Source organism: Sciurus carolinensis, chromosome 4, assembly GCF_902686445.1.
Source record: "Sciurus carolinensis chromosome 4, mSciCar1.2, whole genome shotgun sequence".
Taxonomy (NCBI): Eukaryota; Metazoa; Chordata; class Mammalia; order Rodentia; family Sciuridae; genus Sciurus; species Sciurus carolinensis.
In genome coordinates, this window is record NC_062216.1 from 54793512 (window position 1) to 54810731 (window position 17220).

The window sequence follows — 17220 nt, forward strand, 5'->3', positions numbered from 1 at the left end:
CTCTGATTCTTAGTAGTTTTAGTTGTATAATTATTCTAGATACTTAAAAGTGTGTTATCATATAGCTCATAAACTAGATGTTTTTGTTTTTGTTTTTGCAGTGCTAGGGATTGAACCCAGGGCCTTGTGCTTGCGAGGTGAGCACTCTATCAACTGAAGTATCTCCCCAGCCCCAGATGTTTTTAAAACTACCCCTGAACTCTTCATCATTGGGTTGGCTTTACAGTAGACAATTTAGGAAGAAATGGTACACCTAATGATTTAATATTTTGACTCTAAACTTGAAAATTCTAATTCTTTTTTTTTTTTGTGGTACCAGGAATTAAACCCCGGGGCACTTAACCACTGAGCTACATCCCAGTTCTATTTATTTATTTATTTAGAGACAGGGTCTCACTAAGTTGCTGAGTGTGGTCTCAAACTTTGAATCCTCCTGTCTCAGCTCTTGGGCTGCTGGGATTACAGGCCTGAGCCACTGTGCCCAGATAATTCTTCACATTCTTCTAGCCAGAATTTGTTATTAACTACCCACACAAAGGAAAAAAATCCCATCACCAACTTTTAAAAACATACCTGTCTGCACTAACATATTTTGAGGGTCAGCAGAATGACAGCATTTAATTTTCTGAATCCCACTCTTTCAGAACATATGACACTTTAGTAATGTGAATTTACTGCAGTTATCTTGTCTTTTCAACATCCATCAAACAATTTAAATGTAATAATAATTAGAATTTGTTTTTTTTTTTTTTTTTTTTTTTTGTGCGGTGCTGGGGATCGAACCCAGGGCCTTGTGCTTGCAAGGCAAGCACTCTACCAACTGAGCTATATCCCCAGCCCAATAATTAGAATTATAAGGAGAAAAGAGACCTAATTGCCACAGTTAGTGGAGATCACTTAACTCTGTTGACTTTCCAAGCCATAGCAAGGTTTCAGTCATGTATAAGGTGTTGCTTTAGAGCTCTATCATGCAGCAACCAAGAATTAGACATAAAGATTGAAACTCCCCAGGCTGCTCAGCACAGTCACTTGACCTTATCTCTGTCTAGCCCAGTCTTTGCAGATACTTAAATCTGATGCTTTTTCTAGGATGACTGCTGGTATTCTCTTCTGCTTTAGACTTGAGGATAAATCATAGTTCATACCAAAAGTGTCTTCTTACTGGCTCCTGTGAGACTTGCTTTCAAGGGAGAAAAATAAGATCTACCACAGGCCCTTTTCTGACCCATCTCTATTCTGAAATAATTAAGCATACCACCATATCTCTTACTCTTCCATCTGTTTTTTTCTCCTTCCCTTGGCCCTTGACCTTAGATTGCATTCTCTCAGCTGTTTAAACCGCAATATCTCTTCCATGCCTCAGCACTGATTAACTCCCAACAGACCATGGATACTTTAGAGTCAAGTACCCTCATATTGTTCGTTGTGGAAGCTTCTTAGGGAAGCCAAGTCAGGGTGAATCACAATGATTCCAAGTGGGTGAAGAAGACTGGAAAGTCATTTTCTTCACACACACAATGTGGAGGGTCAGGCAGGGCATAGTGCAGACAGCAGAAGGCATAGACATGCATTCAAAGCATGCACACCAGGCATGTCCAATGGTAACTATTATGGACAGTTCCCCACCTCTAGTCTCAGTTCCGTAGGTGGGATTTATGGCAACACTACACAGAAATGTGCCCCAGGAATTGCACCTGAAACGAAAATAGGCAGTTAATGGAACAGTTACCCACTCCTCACCCCAAAAAAAAGAAATTTTATGTATGTATGATATGTACGTGTGTAGGTGTGTATCTGTGTAGTCATTCCAAAAGGCATACTTAAAAGAGAGCTCCATGCAGCTCTCTTGCATTTAGGAGCCAGTATTCCCCATGACATATAAAGACAGCATTCTGATTGTAGGTACTACAGATTGATGATCTAGTGCTAAAACAACCCTCCAGTTTTAAACTTTCAGGAGACTAAAACCAACTCCACTCAATCTAGGAAAGAATAACAGGAGAGTCTAGTCCGGGTTGTCACCTTGGAATATTACGTGGTACACACAAACTTGAATGCACACGTGCTCTCCCAATGCAACTGACTTCTGAAGAAGACACTCATCCTGCTAGGACTATGGTAAACCTGGGAGAGGGAAGGTTTTCACCAGAGTCTGAACATGATCAACCTAGTTTAAACCCAGGTTGCAGACTACTAGATCATAAAATGAATTCAGTGCTTTATAACCAGATTTTCCTTTTTAATTGCAATAGAATGCAAAAATAGAGTATTTAACATAATATAAAGTTAGATTGTGTGTGAAACTTATTCATGTACACAGAAAATGACAATGTTAAATAAATTTCTGTGAAAGGCAGAAACGTGAAAAACACTGGCTTAATTTGTAGTAAATTTTTATATGTGTATTGCATTTAGGAAAGAAAAGAGTACATGTTCACTTTTTATCTTTCATTTCAACCCCTGAGAATCACCTGTGCCCTGGATGGGGCTGAATATGTCATTCTCTGTGCTTAGAACACATTTCCCTCAGATAACTGCATGAATTCTATTTGCAGATCTTCCCTTCTTAGAATACCTCTTTAAAATAGCACCCATAAAGCTGGGGATGTAGTTAAGTGGCAGAGCACTTGCTCTAGCCTAAGGAAGGCCTTAGGTTTGATCCCCTAACCCAAGGCTCTGAGCCAGGCATAGTGTCACATGCCTGTAATACCAGCAACTCAAAAGCTGAGGCAGGAGGACCTCAAGTTCGAGGCCAACCTCAGCAACTTGCTTAGCAAGACCCTTAGTAACATAGTGAGACCTTGCCTCAAAATTTAAAATAAAATTAAAAAGGACTGGGGAGGTAAAGCATCCCTGGGTACAACCCTCAGTCCCAAAAAAAGGGGGAAAAAAAAAGAAAAGAAAAAGAATCTATCACTATCTGACATAAACTTTACTTGTTAACTAGGCGCAGTGGTGCATGTCTGTAATCCCAGCAACTTGGGAGACTGAAGTAGGAGGATTGCAAGTTCAAAGCCAGCCTCAGCAACTTAGCAAGGCCCTAAGCAACTTACTAAAACCCTGTCTTAAAATAAAAAGGGCTGGGGATGTGGTTTAGTGGTTACACATCCCTGGATTCATTCCCCAGTACCCCCCTCAAAATTTTTTTGTACTTGATTATTGTCTCCTCCCCTCCCCCTCTAGGATCTAAACCTTTGAGGATCTAAACCTTCTATCTGTCTTGTTTGCTCTTTTATCCCAACATCTAGAATGATGCCTAGCATATATTAGGTTTCAGCGTCTATTTCTTGAATTGAAGAATGGATGGATGATGGATGGATGGACAGACTTATAGATGGATAAAGGGGAAGATGCAGTGAGTTCAGGCTGGCCAACTAAGATGCTTCAGTGACCAGCAGGGCACCAAAAAGTGAGGACTACTGGACCACTGAGCAACCAGAAGTTGAGTCATTGGTAGAGATTCTAACAATGAATATGGAGATGTCTCCCTACTGTAGGGTGCCACCTTCACTGAAGACCATTGCCCTCAAGTGTGAAGAGTTTGGAGATAATTGGTGTAGAAATGTCAGGAAAAGCATGCAAGAGAAACAGAGTTGTGGGGGATAGCACCTGTCAGAGTTGCTTTTCTGCCTGTTTTCCTTCTAACTACCTTTCAGGGGGAACTGGGCTACACTACCTAACCCCCCCCCCATCTTACACATCGCCTTTCCAGAGGTCCCCCTGGATAATGAGAGCAAGAGACTGTTTCATGGGTACCTGTTTCCCCTAATTAAGCAAGTCTTTTATCCACCTAAGTGACCCAAGATCAAAAGTAATTTTTGTTTTGTTTTGTACTGGTGATTGAACCCATGGGGCACTTTACCACTGAGCTATATCCCCTGTCTTTTTTTAAATTTTGAGAGAGGGTCTTGCTAAGTTGCTAAGGCTGGCCTCAAACTTGCAATCCTGATGCCTCAGTCTCCCCAGTTGCCGGGATTGTTGGCATGTGCCAACATGCCTACCTCAAAAGTAAATTTTAAACCAGGTGTGATGTAATGTGCCGATAGTCCCAAGTTATTCAGTAGGCTGATGTGGGAGGATCAGCTGAGTTCAGGAGCTCAAGATCAGCCAGGGCAACATAGTAAGACCACCATCTTAAGAACAAAAAACAAGAGCTGAAGAATGTAGCTCTGTAGCAGAGTGCTCACCTAGCATGTGCAAGGCCCAGGGTGTGATTTCCCCAGCACCACAAAAGGGAAAAAAAAAAAAAGATCTTGAGCAATAGTTTTTCTTGTCCCCCTCCCTTCCCTGAAGGAACTGGGAAATCAACCCTAGAAAATGGAGCACATCTGCTACTCACCTGTTTCAAAAGCTCTGTGTCAGGGCTGGGGATATAGCTCAGTTGGTAGAGTGCTTGCCTTGCAAGCAGAAGGCCCTAGGTTCAATCCCCAGCACCGCAAAAAAAAAAAAAAAAAAAGCCCTGTATCAGTCTACCTTGGTTAGAATTCCCCTGCCTGTGTAATTCCCAGATTCTGCCATGGTTACTGGGAAACAATATAACTAGGTGGTTCTTTTCTTTTCTCCCATCTCACTTTATTGTTTTGCCTCTCTTCTTCCCATTGTCCTTCCCCCTCAGCATCCCCCACTACTACCCAAGGGCCTAACTGCAGCTACTCAGCAGTGGTTGCTACCACTTGGCCAAACCCAGGGAGCAAAGTGGCCTCAAGTGCTCTTGCTTTGGAAATATAGAGAACTGAGTGGTGAATCAAGGCCTAAGCAACCAGTAACTGGGGCCAAGTGGAAGAAAGAGGGCCATAAACTGGGCAGATCTCAAGGTCAGGAATCCAGATGGCCTGGGAATCTAACTCTAAGACCCCAGTTTTGTTTCCTGATCAGGTTTATTAAGGTTTAATTTACATACAGTAAAATTCACTCTTTTTTAGTGTATAGTTTTAACCCTAAAAAAGTTTTAACAACTGCCTGCAGTTATATAACCACCATCACAAGAGAATATTTTCATACATCTTTGCCCATTGTTACTTAATCCTTCCTTCTTTCCCAGCCCCCTAAAAAACCACTGCTCTATTTTCTGTCTCTGTGGTGTATGTTGGCAACTAATTCAAATTTTTCTTAGGTCACACAAAGTATCTGAAATGTTAGATACAGCCCACCTGCCTTTAGTTTGCTCTTCTGGTTTAGGCCATTACAAAAGACCAAAAGCTTTAGCTATGTGCCCAGCCAAAATCCCTGAGAGAGGAAATCTGATATCTGGTTTATCTGCTTGAAATAGTCAGTGAAGTGGGAAACTGGGGACTCCAATATAATGTAATAGTTCAGCAAGTCCCCCACCATTTTAAAATTAGCTGAGAGACCATTATATGCAGCTAGGCATATGCCATGATAGACTACTATTAGCCTTATTTTGTAGAGGGAAAAACATGATTTTAAAAAATTAAGCAGTGGCGCTGATAAGCGGATGATGACACATAATGGGGGATGAGAGAGGGGCAAGAATGGAGGAAGGAGGGACTGTACAGAAGGATAAGAGGGGTGGGAGGGGTGGGGGGAAGAAAAAAATAACAGAATGAATCAAAAACTTTTACCCTAGGTAAATGTATAATTACACAAACGGTATGCCTCTACGTCATGTACAAACAGAGAAACAAGATGTATCCCATTTGTTTACAATAAAAATAAATTTTAAAAAAATTAAGCAGTGGGCTTGAGGTATAGCTCAGTTGGTAGAATGCTTGCCTCTCATACACAAGGCCCCCAGTTCAATCCCCAGTGTAGAAAAAAAAAAAAAAAAAAGTTAAGCCTGGTTTGCATTCTGGCTCCTTCTCTTAGCTCTTTTAACTTGGCCAAGTTGCATAGTCTCTCAGTGCCTTGCTTCATCCTCTATAAATTTAGGAGTAATAAGCCCAGTATGGTGAAACATTCCTGTAATCCTAGTGACTAGGGAAGCTGAGGCAGGAGGATCTTGAGTTCAAGGTCAGTCTTAGCAACCTAGTGAGTCCCTAAGCAATTTAGCAAGACCTCATCTCCAAAATAAAAAACATAAAGAGTTAGGGCTGTAGCTTAGTGGTAAAGTCCTCCTGAGTTCAATCCCTAGTACCAAAAATAAAATAATAATAATAATAGTACCAATTTCTTGAGTTGTTGCAAGGATCAAATGAGTTCATATATATGTGTGAAGAGCTTAGAATAGAGCCTGGCAGGGCTGGGGTGTGGCTCAGTGGTGGAGCACTTGCTTGCCTAGCATACTCAGGGACCTGGGTTCAATCACCAGCACTCCTGACCCTCAAAATAGTGCCTTAGTCAGAAAGAATGTTCAATGTTCACCTTTATAAGCTGCATAGTTTCCAGTCCTTGACAGACTTCTAGGATGTACTGGGATATTCCCTGCTTTCAATGAACTTCCAATCTCCTTTCTGCAAACAAGGATAATACCTGTGAAATACTGGAGACCAACTCAGATTAAGGAATGTAAATGCTGAAATGCAGGAAAATGTACTATATGGAGGTGGGTAACCCTTAATTATCTCAAGCCTTGGGTAACATTCCTCATTGATTTGCCTTAACTCTCTGCTGCCTTTTCACAATGGTGCCTTTGGGAAGCCTTCCATTATTCTACTATTAAATAGGCATGGAGCCTGCATATAGTTCAGGATTCACTCTTATCTCCAAGCTGGCCACCCTTAAAAAACGAAACCAGAATCTACTGAGAATTTACAAAGTGTCAGCTTCATTGCTTTTCAATCATTTATTAAACATGTATACAGTAGCTTTAAATTATCCAGAACTATGTAAGCACTAGGGATTTAAAAACTAGTAGGAAATGATTCCCACCCTCACAGAGTTTAAAGGTCCATGTAAAGTTACACTTATACCCTCTATCTCCAACATCTCCAACCCGCAGCATAAACCTGGCTATTAATCATACTTTTCCAGACTCAACTCAAATGTCACTTCTTCCCAGAAGTCTTCCATAATACTTCTCCCTCCCTCCTGGAATTAGGTACTTCACAGTTTATCTGCTGTACAACTATCCATGCTGGATTTTATGGTCCATTTCATAGGGTCCTAATTATAGAGTTACATAGTGGACATTCAGTATAGGATTGTTGACTAAATGAATGAGGGAATCCCCTTTTTTGTTCCAAAGCCCTGTCTCTCTCCCTTGGCCCTGGTGCCTTCCAACCCCAGAACTCTACACTCATGAGCCAGGTCTCTGACTGCCCTTCTTCCTGATCTGCACTGTGGCTCTGGTCTTCCTGGGAAGCTCTGCCCTCGTCCAAAAGCAGAACTGGATTCAAATGACTTCCAGCAGCAGAGGAAATTACTAGACATCCCTCCCCATCTTACTGTTTGGAGGGACAGCAAGAGTTAATTAGTCATTGACTTGGAAAGGATGAAGAAAGGAAGAGGGCCTTGGAACTGGGGGAGGTCACCCAGCCCTCCCTCCCTGAGTCAATGGCAGCCTCTGACATCAGCAACAGTTGCATGCCTCAGTGCTCCAGCCTCCCCACACCACCTCCTCCTTCCTCAGAATGATCATAATTCTTCACAGGATGGCAACAGGGCCTTGAACATTATCTGTGTGGCCTATTCCATTACTCCCTCCCCACTCCTCACCACCTCCCCTGACGGAAGGCACACATGTGCATGAGGTTGCACGTGTACCAAATGGTGAGTAGGGAGAAGCTGGGGCTACTGGCTCTCCTACCTGCCCAGCACACCCTCTGCACCTTTCCTTTGAAAGGCAGACAGCCTGAACCGAAAATGGAGACAAACAGGTCTTTCCTGGGACTTTACGAGCACTGGAAACAACACATACAAGGGCAGGTTTCCTAAATCAAAAGATGAACCTGTACTGCTATTTGCTTCCCCAATTGGTCACTCAACAGAAAAACAATAATCCACTCTTTGTCCACCCTGGAGCTGAATGCTAGGCCCAGGGGCAGGGTTTGAGGGGGGAAATGGTCATGGTGCTTGCCTCAGAGATAACAGTTCCACAGAGAAGGCAAGCAGACACCAATGTCTCAGGACCTGGGTTATGCTCTCCTGCAGTGTGCACCACAGGAATGAGCCACTCCAGAAGGGGTGCTTAAAGGAGACTTCTCAGAGGAGGATGGGCTGCAGAGGGCCTTAAGGAATGGGTTGGGTGCCTCCAGTCAGCCACTGCTCCTAGGACCCCTCCCGCCACTTCTCACCAGGGTTGAAACGGGGCCACCAGGCCTGGCTCCAAGCAGATCTTGCCCTCTCATTCTCTCTACAGTAAGAGAGACAGGGAGAGTGGGTCCACTGGAGCTGCTGCTTCTGCTTTTAGGCTCTCTCCTGCCTCTGGGCAGTGGTGACAGGATATAGAACTCTCTCAAAGGAGGCAGGGCCTAAGCCAGGGGCAAATCTACTGTGAGTCTTTCTATTCACAGTATTCTTGCTAGGTGAATCTGGCTTAAAAAGCAGTCTCAAGGTTACCCTTGAAGGGAAAAGATTTTGTCAGCAGCATACAGTCTTGGAGGGAATCTCTCTCACTGTGTTGAGCAATGGTGTGTGGCCCAGCAGAGGCAACTCGGAGGTCTCATGAGTCCTTGCTTTGCACCACAGGCCCCCAAATTGTGAAAACTGAGGCAAATGTCCCTTCTTTCTGCACATGCCAAGTCACACAGCACAGCTTGCCCAGTCTCAGCTGCTCAGGGGAAGCATGAGAAAGGGGGCAGGGTATGACCCAGTCACAGGTTACTCTCTGCTCTGGGAACTTACATGCTGAACCCCCAACTCAGCCCAAGGTGTCATCTTTGCTCTAGTGTAACTCAGAATAGGGATGGTAGAGGTGTAACTATCAATGAATAAAGGAGCAGTTGAACACATGAGGTGTCTAGGGGGCCACAGGAGGAAGCAGGTACAGATGTTCAAAGGCCAGAGGACTTAGGTTATGGTCCTAGTCCTCCTGCTGGCCAGCCGTGTGACCTTGCACAAGTCATTTCCACTCTCTGGACTCAGACTTCTCATCTGTAAGAACAGGGATCTGGTCCCCAGCAGCTTTAACACTTGCGCTGTTCTCTTGGAAGACCCCCTGGCTGGCTCACTCACTCAGTGTTTCTCAAAGTGCAGTGGGCAGACCACCGAATACCTGTGCCTCAGTTCCAGACCTATTGAATCAGGAGTCCAAAAAAAAAAAAAAGCTTCACAAGCACCTTTTTAAACTTTTGAGACACACCGTGTGTCCTATTCTAAATCACCCCATCTCAACACCTCTGTTTTTCCCCTCCGTCCACTGAATCTGGCACCAACCTCTCCACTCCCTTTTGCGTACTCTACTCCCCCCATGCTCCCCAGCAATGACCGGAGCAGCAGCATGAGGCAATCACTGTATCCTTGACCCTCTCCTCTGTACAGTGAGTGATGACTTTTTTTTTTTTTTTTTTTAATCTCCTGATGATGAAGCACAGCCTTCAGCTGGAGGCATTTAAGGCGCAGAACAAATGGTCTAGGCTGCAGCTGCAGGACCCAGAGGTGGACCTTGAGGGTCTCAGGAGGAACAAAGAAGCCACCTTTGAGAGAAGAAGCAGCAGCAGCAGCAGCAGCAGCACTGCTACATCTGCCAGAAAACAATGCTACTAGCAACTTTCAAGCTGTGTGCTGGAAGCTCCTACAGACACATGCGCAACATGAAAGGTGAGTCCCCAGGGGCAGGAGGTATGAGAGGCACCTACCAGGAGCTCTCAGGCAATGTGGTTTAGTTGGGAAAATCATGGAGATGGGCATGGAGAGAGAAATAGACCACCTAGGCTCTTTGTACCCAATTATACTTCTTACTGGGTGAGCCTGGGAAAATTTCTTCCCCCTCTGGACCTGTTTTCCCACCTGAAGAATTGGACTAGATGTCCTAGCCAGATTCTGTAATTTCTAGTTTCCCCTCCAGGGCCTTCATTGTTTTTGTTTGGGTACTGGGGATTGGACTCAGAGGCACTTGACCACTGAACCACATCCCCAGCCCTATTTTGTATTTTATTTAGAGACAGTGTCTCACTGAGTTGTTTAGTGCCTCACTTTTGCTGAGGCTGGCTTTGAACTCATGATCCTGCTGCCTCAGACTCCCGGGCCGCTGGGATTACAGGTGTGTGCTACCAAGCCCAGCTCTCTCATTGTTATTGAACTACTTTTTTTTTTTTTTTTTTTTTTTTCTTGCTGGTACTGGGCATTGAACCCAGGGCCTTGCACATGCTGGGCAAGTGTTCTACCACTGAACTACATCCTCAGTCCTTTTTATTTTTATTGAAACTGGGTCTTGCTAAATTGCCCAGGCCAACCTCAAACTTGCAACCCTCCTGCCTCAACCTCTCAACCAGGGGGGATTATAGGCATGCACTGATACAATCAGCTTGAACTATTCCTGACTTTGCCTTCCTTTAGGACTGGACAAGGCTGATATCAAGGGTACCAGAAAAGTCTTGGCCATAGTGGTAGAGGCAGAAATAAGCCTTGAGGGTCTTATTGGTAAGCAGTGTTGGTAAGCCTGAGACCCTGTCAGGAAAAGGGCATAAGAAGAAAAAGGGGAGTAAGACAGAAGAGTGAGGTAAAGAGAGAAATTGGGTGGAATGGGGAGGTCATGTTAGTCTTGTTATCATTGAACAGCCAGAAAGAAATAAAAAACAACTGCTATGGACCACATTTTATTGAACTCATTAGGACCCAAAGTCATTAGAGTCAATCCCCTGCTGCCATTGAAGGTCACACAAGCCAATGTAGAGGAGACCTTTCAAATTGGGGTGAATTAGGTTGGAAACTACTTAGAAGCCCTGCAGCCTGCAGTGGGACTGTCCTCACTAAATCGACTGGACTTACCTGGCTCACAATGTAGTGACGCACAAAGCAGCTTCCTCATGCAAAGGGCCCTAGCTGCTAGCAAGTACACAGACCTCAGGGGATGGGTTTCTTGTATTCTTCTACTGTAGCTGGATTTTTCTGATTGAACAAATATTCTCCAGATGCTCTGGTATAGCCCCTGTCTTGAAAAGCCCAGGCTTGAAAGCAGATTTCTGGGCCCTGGAGGTACATGAAGTATTGGCATTGAAGACCTGGCCCTAGTTCAGTTCACTACTAGTACTCTGTGTTTCTGATAAAGTCACTTGAAATCCAAGACAGTTTCATTGTCTGTGAAAAGATGGAGGGTGGAGGTGGAATGGTGCCTCTCTAAGGGGCTGTCCAGCTCCTTGGCAACAATTTCCTTCTCTCCTTGCAGGGCTGAGGCACCAAGCTGTTCTGGCCATTGGCCAGGAACTGAACCGGAGAGCCCTAGGGGAATCTACCCCCAGTGCATGGATTAACCAAGTTCGGCGTAGGAGCTCTCTGCTTGGTAAGTGCTGAGGCTTCTGGGCTTCAGTCAATGGAAGAGGCCCTCAGAGTGCAAATGTGCATGGGGCTCTGATGCCCCCTGCCCTTTCCCATTATGAGAGGATGTTCCCATCCCAGAGTTCCTCTGCTGGTCACCAGTAACTGCTGAGTCTACCATGACCTGCAGATGGGACCCTCTGGCTTTAGTCTTGGTTCTTCAGAGGAACAAGCACATCCGGAGATCAAGAGGATGCTATCTTGGTGGGAGGCTGGGACACTGGAAGGACACTCTGTCTCCCCTTGACTGTGTATCCAGGTTCTTGTTTGGAAGAGACTTTCCACAGTGACCAAGAGCTGGCCTATATCCAGCAGGGAGAGGAAGCCATGCAGAAGGCCCTGGGCATCCTCACTAACCAGGAGGGATGGAAGAATGAGAACCAGCAGGTAAGGGTGGCTTTGCAGTTCCTCATTGTTCTACTACCATCCGCAAGGCCAGCTGGGGCCACTGCTCCCAGGATTCCTGCCTCATGCAATAGTCACTGGGCAACAAGTGGTTTTGAGATCTCTCCTTTTCCAATAATATGTCCTCGGATAGCCCTCTCTCCTCACAATACTCATCTTTTAAAAATTTTTTTTATTGTAGATGGACAGAATACTTTTCAAATTTTATTTATTTTTATGTGGTGCTGAGGCTCGAACCCAGTGCCTCACACATGCCAGGCAAGTGCTCTTGCCATTGAGCTACAGCCCCAGCCCCAATACTCGTTTTTTTGAAACATTCTTCTTCTATTCTTAGCTACCCTCCAAATACATTATACACTTATTCAGAAAAGCAATGCAATGGGGACTTGCTGTACATTAGAGGACGTATCACCCAGCATCAGAATCTTTGATGTGAATGAACTTGCAGGGGTGATGTGGGCTGGACTAGCTGTCTGGAGTTCTCTGCTCTGAGCACTGCACCCTCACTGGGAGCCAATCAGTAACAAGGCTTGTGTTAAAGTCTAGTGGCTCTATCCCTAGAGATTCTGGTGGCTTTATTTTCAGCAAAAGCTTACATGTGGTCTATTACCCAAGGTTCAGGTGAAACCTCTCCTTGCTCATGTTCTCAGAATTATGTAAATAATAGGCTAATACAATGGGAGTCAAGAAACATGGGATCTACTGGACCGGGTGGCACATGTCTGTAAGACCAGCAATTCAAGAGGCCAAGGCAGAGAGGATTGCAAGTTTGCGGCCAGTCTCACCATGTTAGCAAGACCCTCTCTCAAAATGAAAAAGATTGAGAATGTAACTCAGTGGTAAAGAGCCCCTGGGTTCAATACCCAGTACAAAAAAAAAAAAAAAAAAAAAAAAAGGAAGAAAAGAAAGGAACCTGGGGTCTGGGATCTAGGCCCAGCACTACTCTTAGCTAAGAGTCCACTGACCTCTGACCCCATATCCTTCTGGTGTGAAATGAGATACTTAACTAAGTAATGAAAAGCTAACTACTACTGTTTCCATCAGGGTTGTAGATTCATATATTGGGAAGACACTGTCATTGTAAGGATTGAACCATTCAACAACTGAATTTGGTTTTAAATATTTTGAGATTCACATCTCAGATATATAATTTACTATTTAACTATGGGCAACTTTCTTAATCTGTTAATTATACATATTAATGCAACGTTTTGATGTTTTCATTGTATAATGATTAAACCAAGCTAACATATCTAAAAAAATATTGAACTAAAAATCTGAAAATCCCAAACATATGTATACATATAGCTGGTCATAGACTTTTCCCACTTCCAGGTTTCTTTCAGGATCTTTGAGCTTCTTGAGTCAAATTTGGGTCTTTTCCATTGGACCTAGACAACATTCACCCAAATTAAAAAAAAAAAAAAAAAAAGGTCAACCAGTCACTGTGGTGCACTCCTGTATTTCCAGCAACTCAGGAAGCTAAGGCAGGAGGATCACAAGTTTGAGGCCAGCCTCAGAAACTTAACAAGATCCTGTCTCAAAATAATAAAGGGAAGTGGGTGTAGCTCAGTGGTACAGTCGCTGGGCTCAATTCCCAGTGGCAAAAAAAGGTTGGGCACAGGCAGGCAGGCAGGCAGGCTACCTCTTCCAGTCCTCAGCAGTTGTGTGCTTTGTTGAGTGGAACCAGTGATTATTTCTTTATCCTGGCCAGGTATCCTTGTGCTCAGCTTGGACTTCCTTTTGCTGACCCGCTTCCTACCTTGCCTGATATTATCTTCGACCTAGCCTCTACCCTCTGCCTCCTTTCTCTGGCAGGCAAATGGAGACAAAGTGTTGAGTAAGGTGGTTCCAGATGTAGGTAAGGTATTCCGGCTGGAGGTAGTGGTGGCCCAACCCATGGAGAGGCTCTATGAAGAGCTTGTGGAACGCATGGAGGCAATGGGAGAGTGGAACCCAAACGTCAAGGAGATCAAGGTGAGGGAAACCCAGGTGTGGGTGGCAGGGACTGAATAGGGCCTACTCTGAAAAGTGGACTAAAGAAGGGACCCCCAAACTGTGGGTGGTGCTTTGCCTCGGCTCTAGCTAATTAATGATTCTGGTTCCCTTATGGATTGGTAGGTCTTGCAGAAGATTGGAAAAGATACAGTCATCACCCATGAGTTGGCAGCAGAAGCAGCAGGAAACCTTGTGGGGCCCCGTGACTTTGTGAATGTGCGCTGTGCCAAACGCAGAGGTTCCACCTGTGTGCTGGCTGGCATAGCCACACACTTTGGGGAGATGCCTGAGCAGAAAGGTGTTATCAGGTAACTCTAGCCTCAAAATCCCTTCCTCAGGCTGGGGATGTAGCTTAGTGGTAGAGTGCTTGCCTGGCATGCACAAGACCCTGCATTCCCCCAGGGCTGGGAAATACACACAGGCCCGTGGGTATGCACCCTAGTGTGTGATGGTCCAAATCCCCACAGTTCCAAGAAACTAATCCTTGGCCCCCAACCTCAACTTCCTTTTACAAGATTCTCAAAGAAAGGGAGAAAGACAAGACTGGCCCTACTTCAACAGTCAACCAGTTTGTTCTGATCCTCCCAATCTCTGAACCTTAATAATTTTCCAAAGCAAGGGGTAGATATTCTCAGCTGATATTCTCAGGTACATAGGTACTGGAGGTTAAAATATTGACATAATTCACACCCCTTAGAACACCACAGCCACCACCCTGGCTCCTTTCCTTGACCTCCCTGCAGTCTAGCAACCAAAGGGCACAATATCAGGCCTCCAGGTTCTGCTTCAGCTACAACCAGCAATTTGTCCTTACAAGTTAGTAACCATGTCAACTGTTAAGACTGTTCCCTTGGTGAAGGGTACTTCTTGCTGAGAATTAGAAAAAAGACAAGGAACTTTAGAAATGGGGCTAGTGTAGTTGGCATAAGAACTCTGATCCATCTTCCTGGCTGACTTCTCTTCATTTACCAGAGCTGAACAAGGTCCCACTTGCATGGTACTTCGTCCTCTGGCTGGAAGTCCCTCCAAGACCAAACTTACCTGGCTGCTCAGTGTAGACCTCAAGGTGAGGAGTATGGGAGTTGACTCAGGGGATAGGAGCACTGAGGAAAATGAGCTCCTCTCACTCTCATATATAACAAAGAATCCCCTTCCATCTTGATAGTACAGTTGCTCAGGGAGGCACTTGAGTGATGGCCTAATTGCTATCCTACCATCTCAAAAATATGCAATGGCTGCCTCTTACAAATTTCAGTTGTATAGTACCACCATTTTAGAGAGAAGGACTCTTAGGCAGGGCACAGTGACACACACCTGTAATCCCCGCAACTCAGGAGGCTGAGGTAAAAGGTTTGCAAGTTCAAGACCAGCCTCAGCAACTTAGTGAGACTATGCAACTTAGTAAGACCCTGTCTCAAAATAAAATTAAAAGGGCTCAGTGGTAAGCACTCCTGGGTAAAATCCCCAGTACCATAAGTAAAAATTAAAAAAATAAATAAATAAAAAGAAGGAACTTAGGCCCAAAGATCTAAAGTGTGAGAAAGGTGATGTAAATTGCTCAAGTTTGAACAGCTGGGAAGACAGGGCTTAATATCTGTCTTGACAGCAAATCCTGTGCTTCTGACACTGTGATGACAACAGGGCAGCAAAGCAGTTCATCCTCTGACCCTGGTCAATTTTCAAGGTTGCACCTATGGACCCAGTTGGAAGATGGAAGTTACAGGCAGCCCATGTGTATGACAGAGTGCAAGATATCTGGAATAGCACACCACTCACAAGGTGATCAAATTCTCCTATCTTCTTTTCCAGGGGTGGCTGCCAAAGACTATCATCAACCAAGTCTTATCACAGACCCAGATGGATTTTGCCTATCACCTGCGCAAGCGACTGGAGTCCAACCCTGTCTCAGAAGCCCAGCGTTAAACACCAGCCTGCAGTTCCAATATGCCTTGCTGCCTTGGCTTGCACGCACCTTAGGAAAATTCCTGCTGGAAGCCTGCAAGTCTGTTTAAGATCTTCATCTTAACAAGAGAGGGGGTGGAAGTGTTATGTGTTACGAGTATGACACTAAGTCTCAGACTGGTAAAAGTTTTAGAAAACAGCCAGGCACAGTGGCACTTGTCTGTAATCCAAGGGACTCGGAAAGCTGAGGCAGGAGGATCTCAAGGTTGAGCCAGTCTCTGCAATTTAGTGAGACCTTGTCTCAAAATAAGAAAATAAGAAATAAAAGGATTGGGGATGTAGCTCAGTGGTTGAGAGCCCATGGGTTCAATGCCCAGGACCTCCACCAAAAAAAAAAAAAAAAAAAAAAAAAAAAGTAAAAGAAAAAAGAAAGTTTTAGAAAACAGATGAGTCTCTTAGATAAAGAAACTTCTAACTCTGATTCACTGATTAGCTGTGAAAAGAAGGTTCCTAAGATACGTGGGCCCTTACATACCCACCTAAAAACATCTTTGAATCCTACTGGCTGGTATGGATGTGGGGATGTTAAATTAGGGACTGGTTTTATGGACTCAAGAACTGCATTCCCTGCAGGGGTGTGTGCAGAGTCCTACACAAGGGGCTCCAGCAACCTTTTGCTCCTCCACCAAGGCACAATGCTACACCAAAGAATAAGCAACTTACCACAGAAAGTACCTTCCAGAAGTATATTCCCAGTTTGCTCAATGGAAAAATATAAAACTAGTAATGAGACTGGTTTCCCTACTTATTCCATATGTACCAGTCAGAATAAAGAACCACAACTAACATGAAAACTTCAGTCTGTACTTGTTTTAAAGTTCCATTCTATAAAAAAGTCTAATCTAGTAGATTGCAACTTCATATTAGAAGAGTCCAGGACGAAGACTTTAAACTAAACAGGAGATTTACATCATTCAATTATTTTGATTGTTACCAGAATCTTTCATAAAGATTTAATTTTCATGGAAGAAGGGGTAACATGGTGATAGAAAATTCTCTGTTCCGGGATGTAGAGAAATTATATTTTAAAAATATAAACTGAAATAGGACTATTTTGCTACATACAAATAGAATGAAAAAACCCAACCATTACTACCTGAAGCTTTCCATTCTAGATTTAATAGCATGGATGACTTTCACCATCTGGAAACAAGAGATTTACTTTATTTATTAAACAAAGTAGCAGCAGTGGGAACACTAGTATTTATTGAGGTATTAAAATTTAACAACTGATAGATATTTATTATAATTTATTTTGATTGTTTCTTAGTCCATTTTTGGCATAGATGAAATTGCTATTTATCCAGGAGCTTCAGTGAGGGAGGACAGTTGTAAAGCAGTACTTCTACAACAGAATCTCTCACCACCACTCAAGAGGAAACAGTTACTTGCTTAAAGATATGGTGAAGCAATATGGGCACTGGTTTCAAGAGAACAGGCAGACAGTAAAGAAATGAGCTTTCAACAAATATCATGGTTTTA

General features: G+C 44.0%; 1 protein-coding gene across 1 annotated transcript; it reads left to right on the forward strand.

Moving 5' to 3' along the window:
• Nucleotides 1-6009: 6009 nt before the first annotated feature.
• On the forward strand, nt 6010-16008 carry Star (steroidogenic acute regulatory protein). Its single transcript, XM_047550143.1, has 8 exons — nt 6010-7668; nt 9432-9657; nt 11225-11338; nt 11633-11760; nt 13597-13755; nt 13900-14084; nt 14749-14842; nt 15586-16008. The coding sequence occupies exons 2-8, from the start codon at nt 9594-9596 to the stop codon at nt 15697-15699; spliced, it is 858 nt and encodes a 285-aa protein (XP_047406099.1). The 5' UTR covers nt 6010-7668; nt 9432-9593; the 3' UTR covers nt 15700-16008.
• Nucleotides 16009-17220: the final 1212 nt, after the last annotated feature.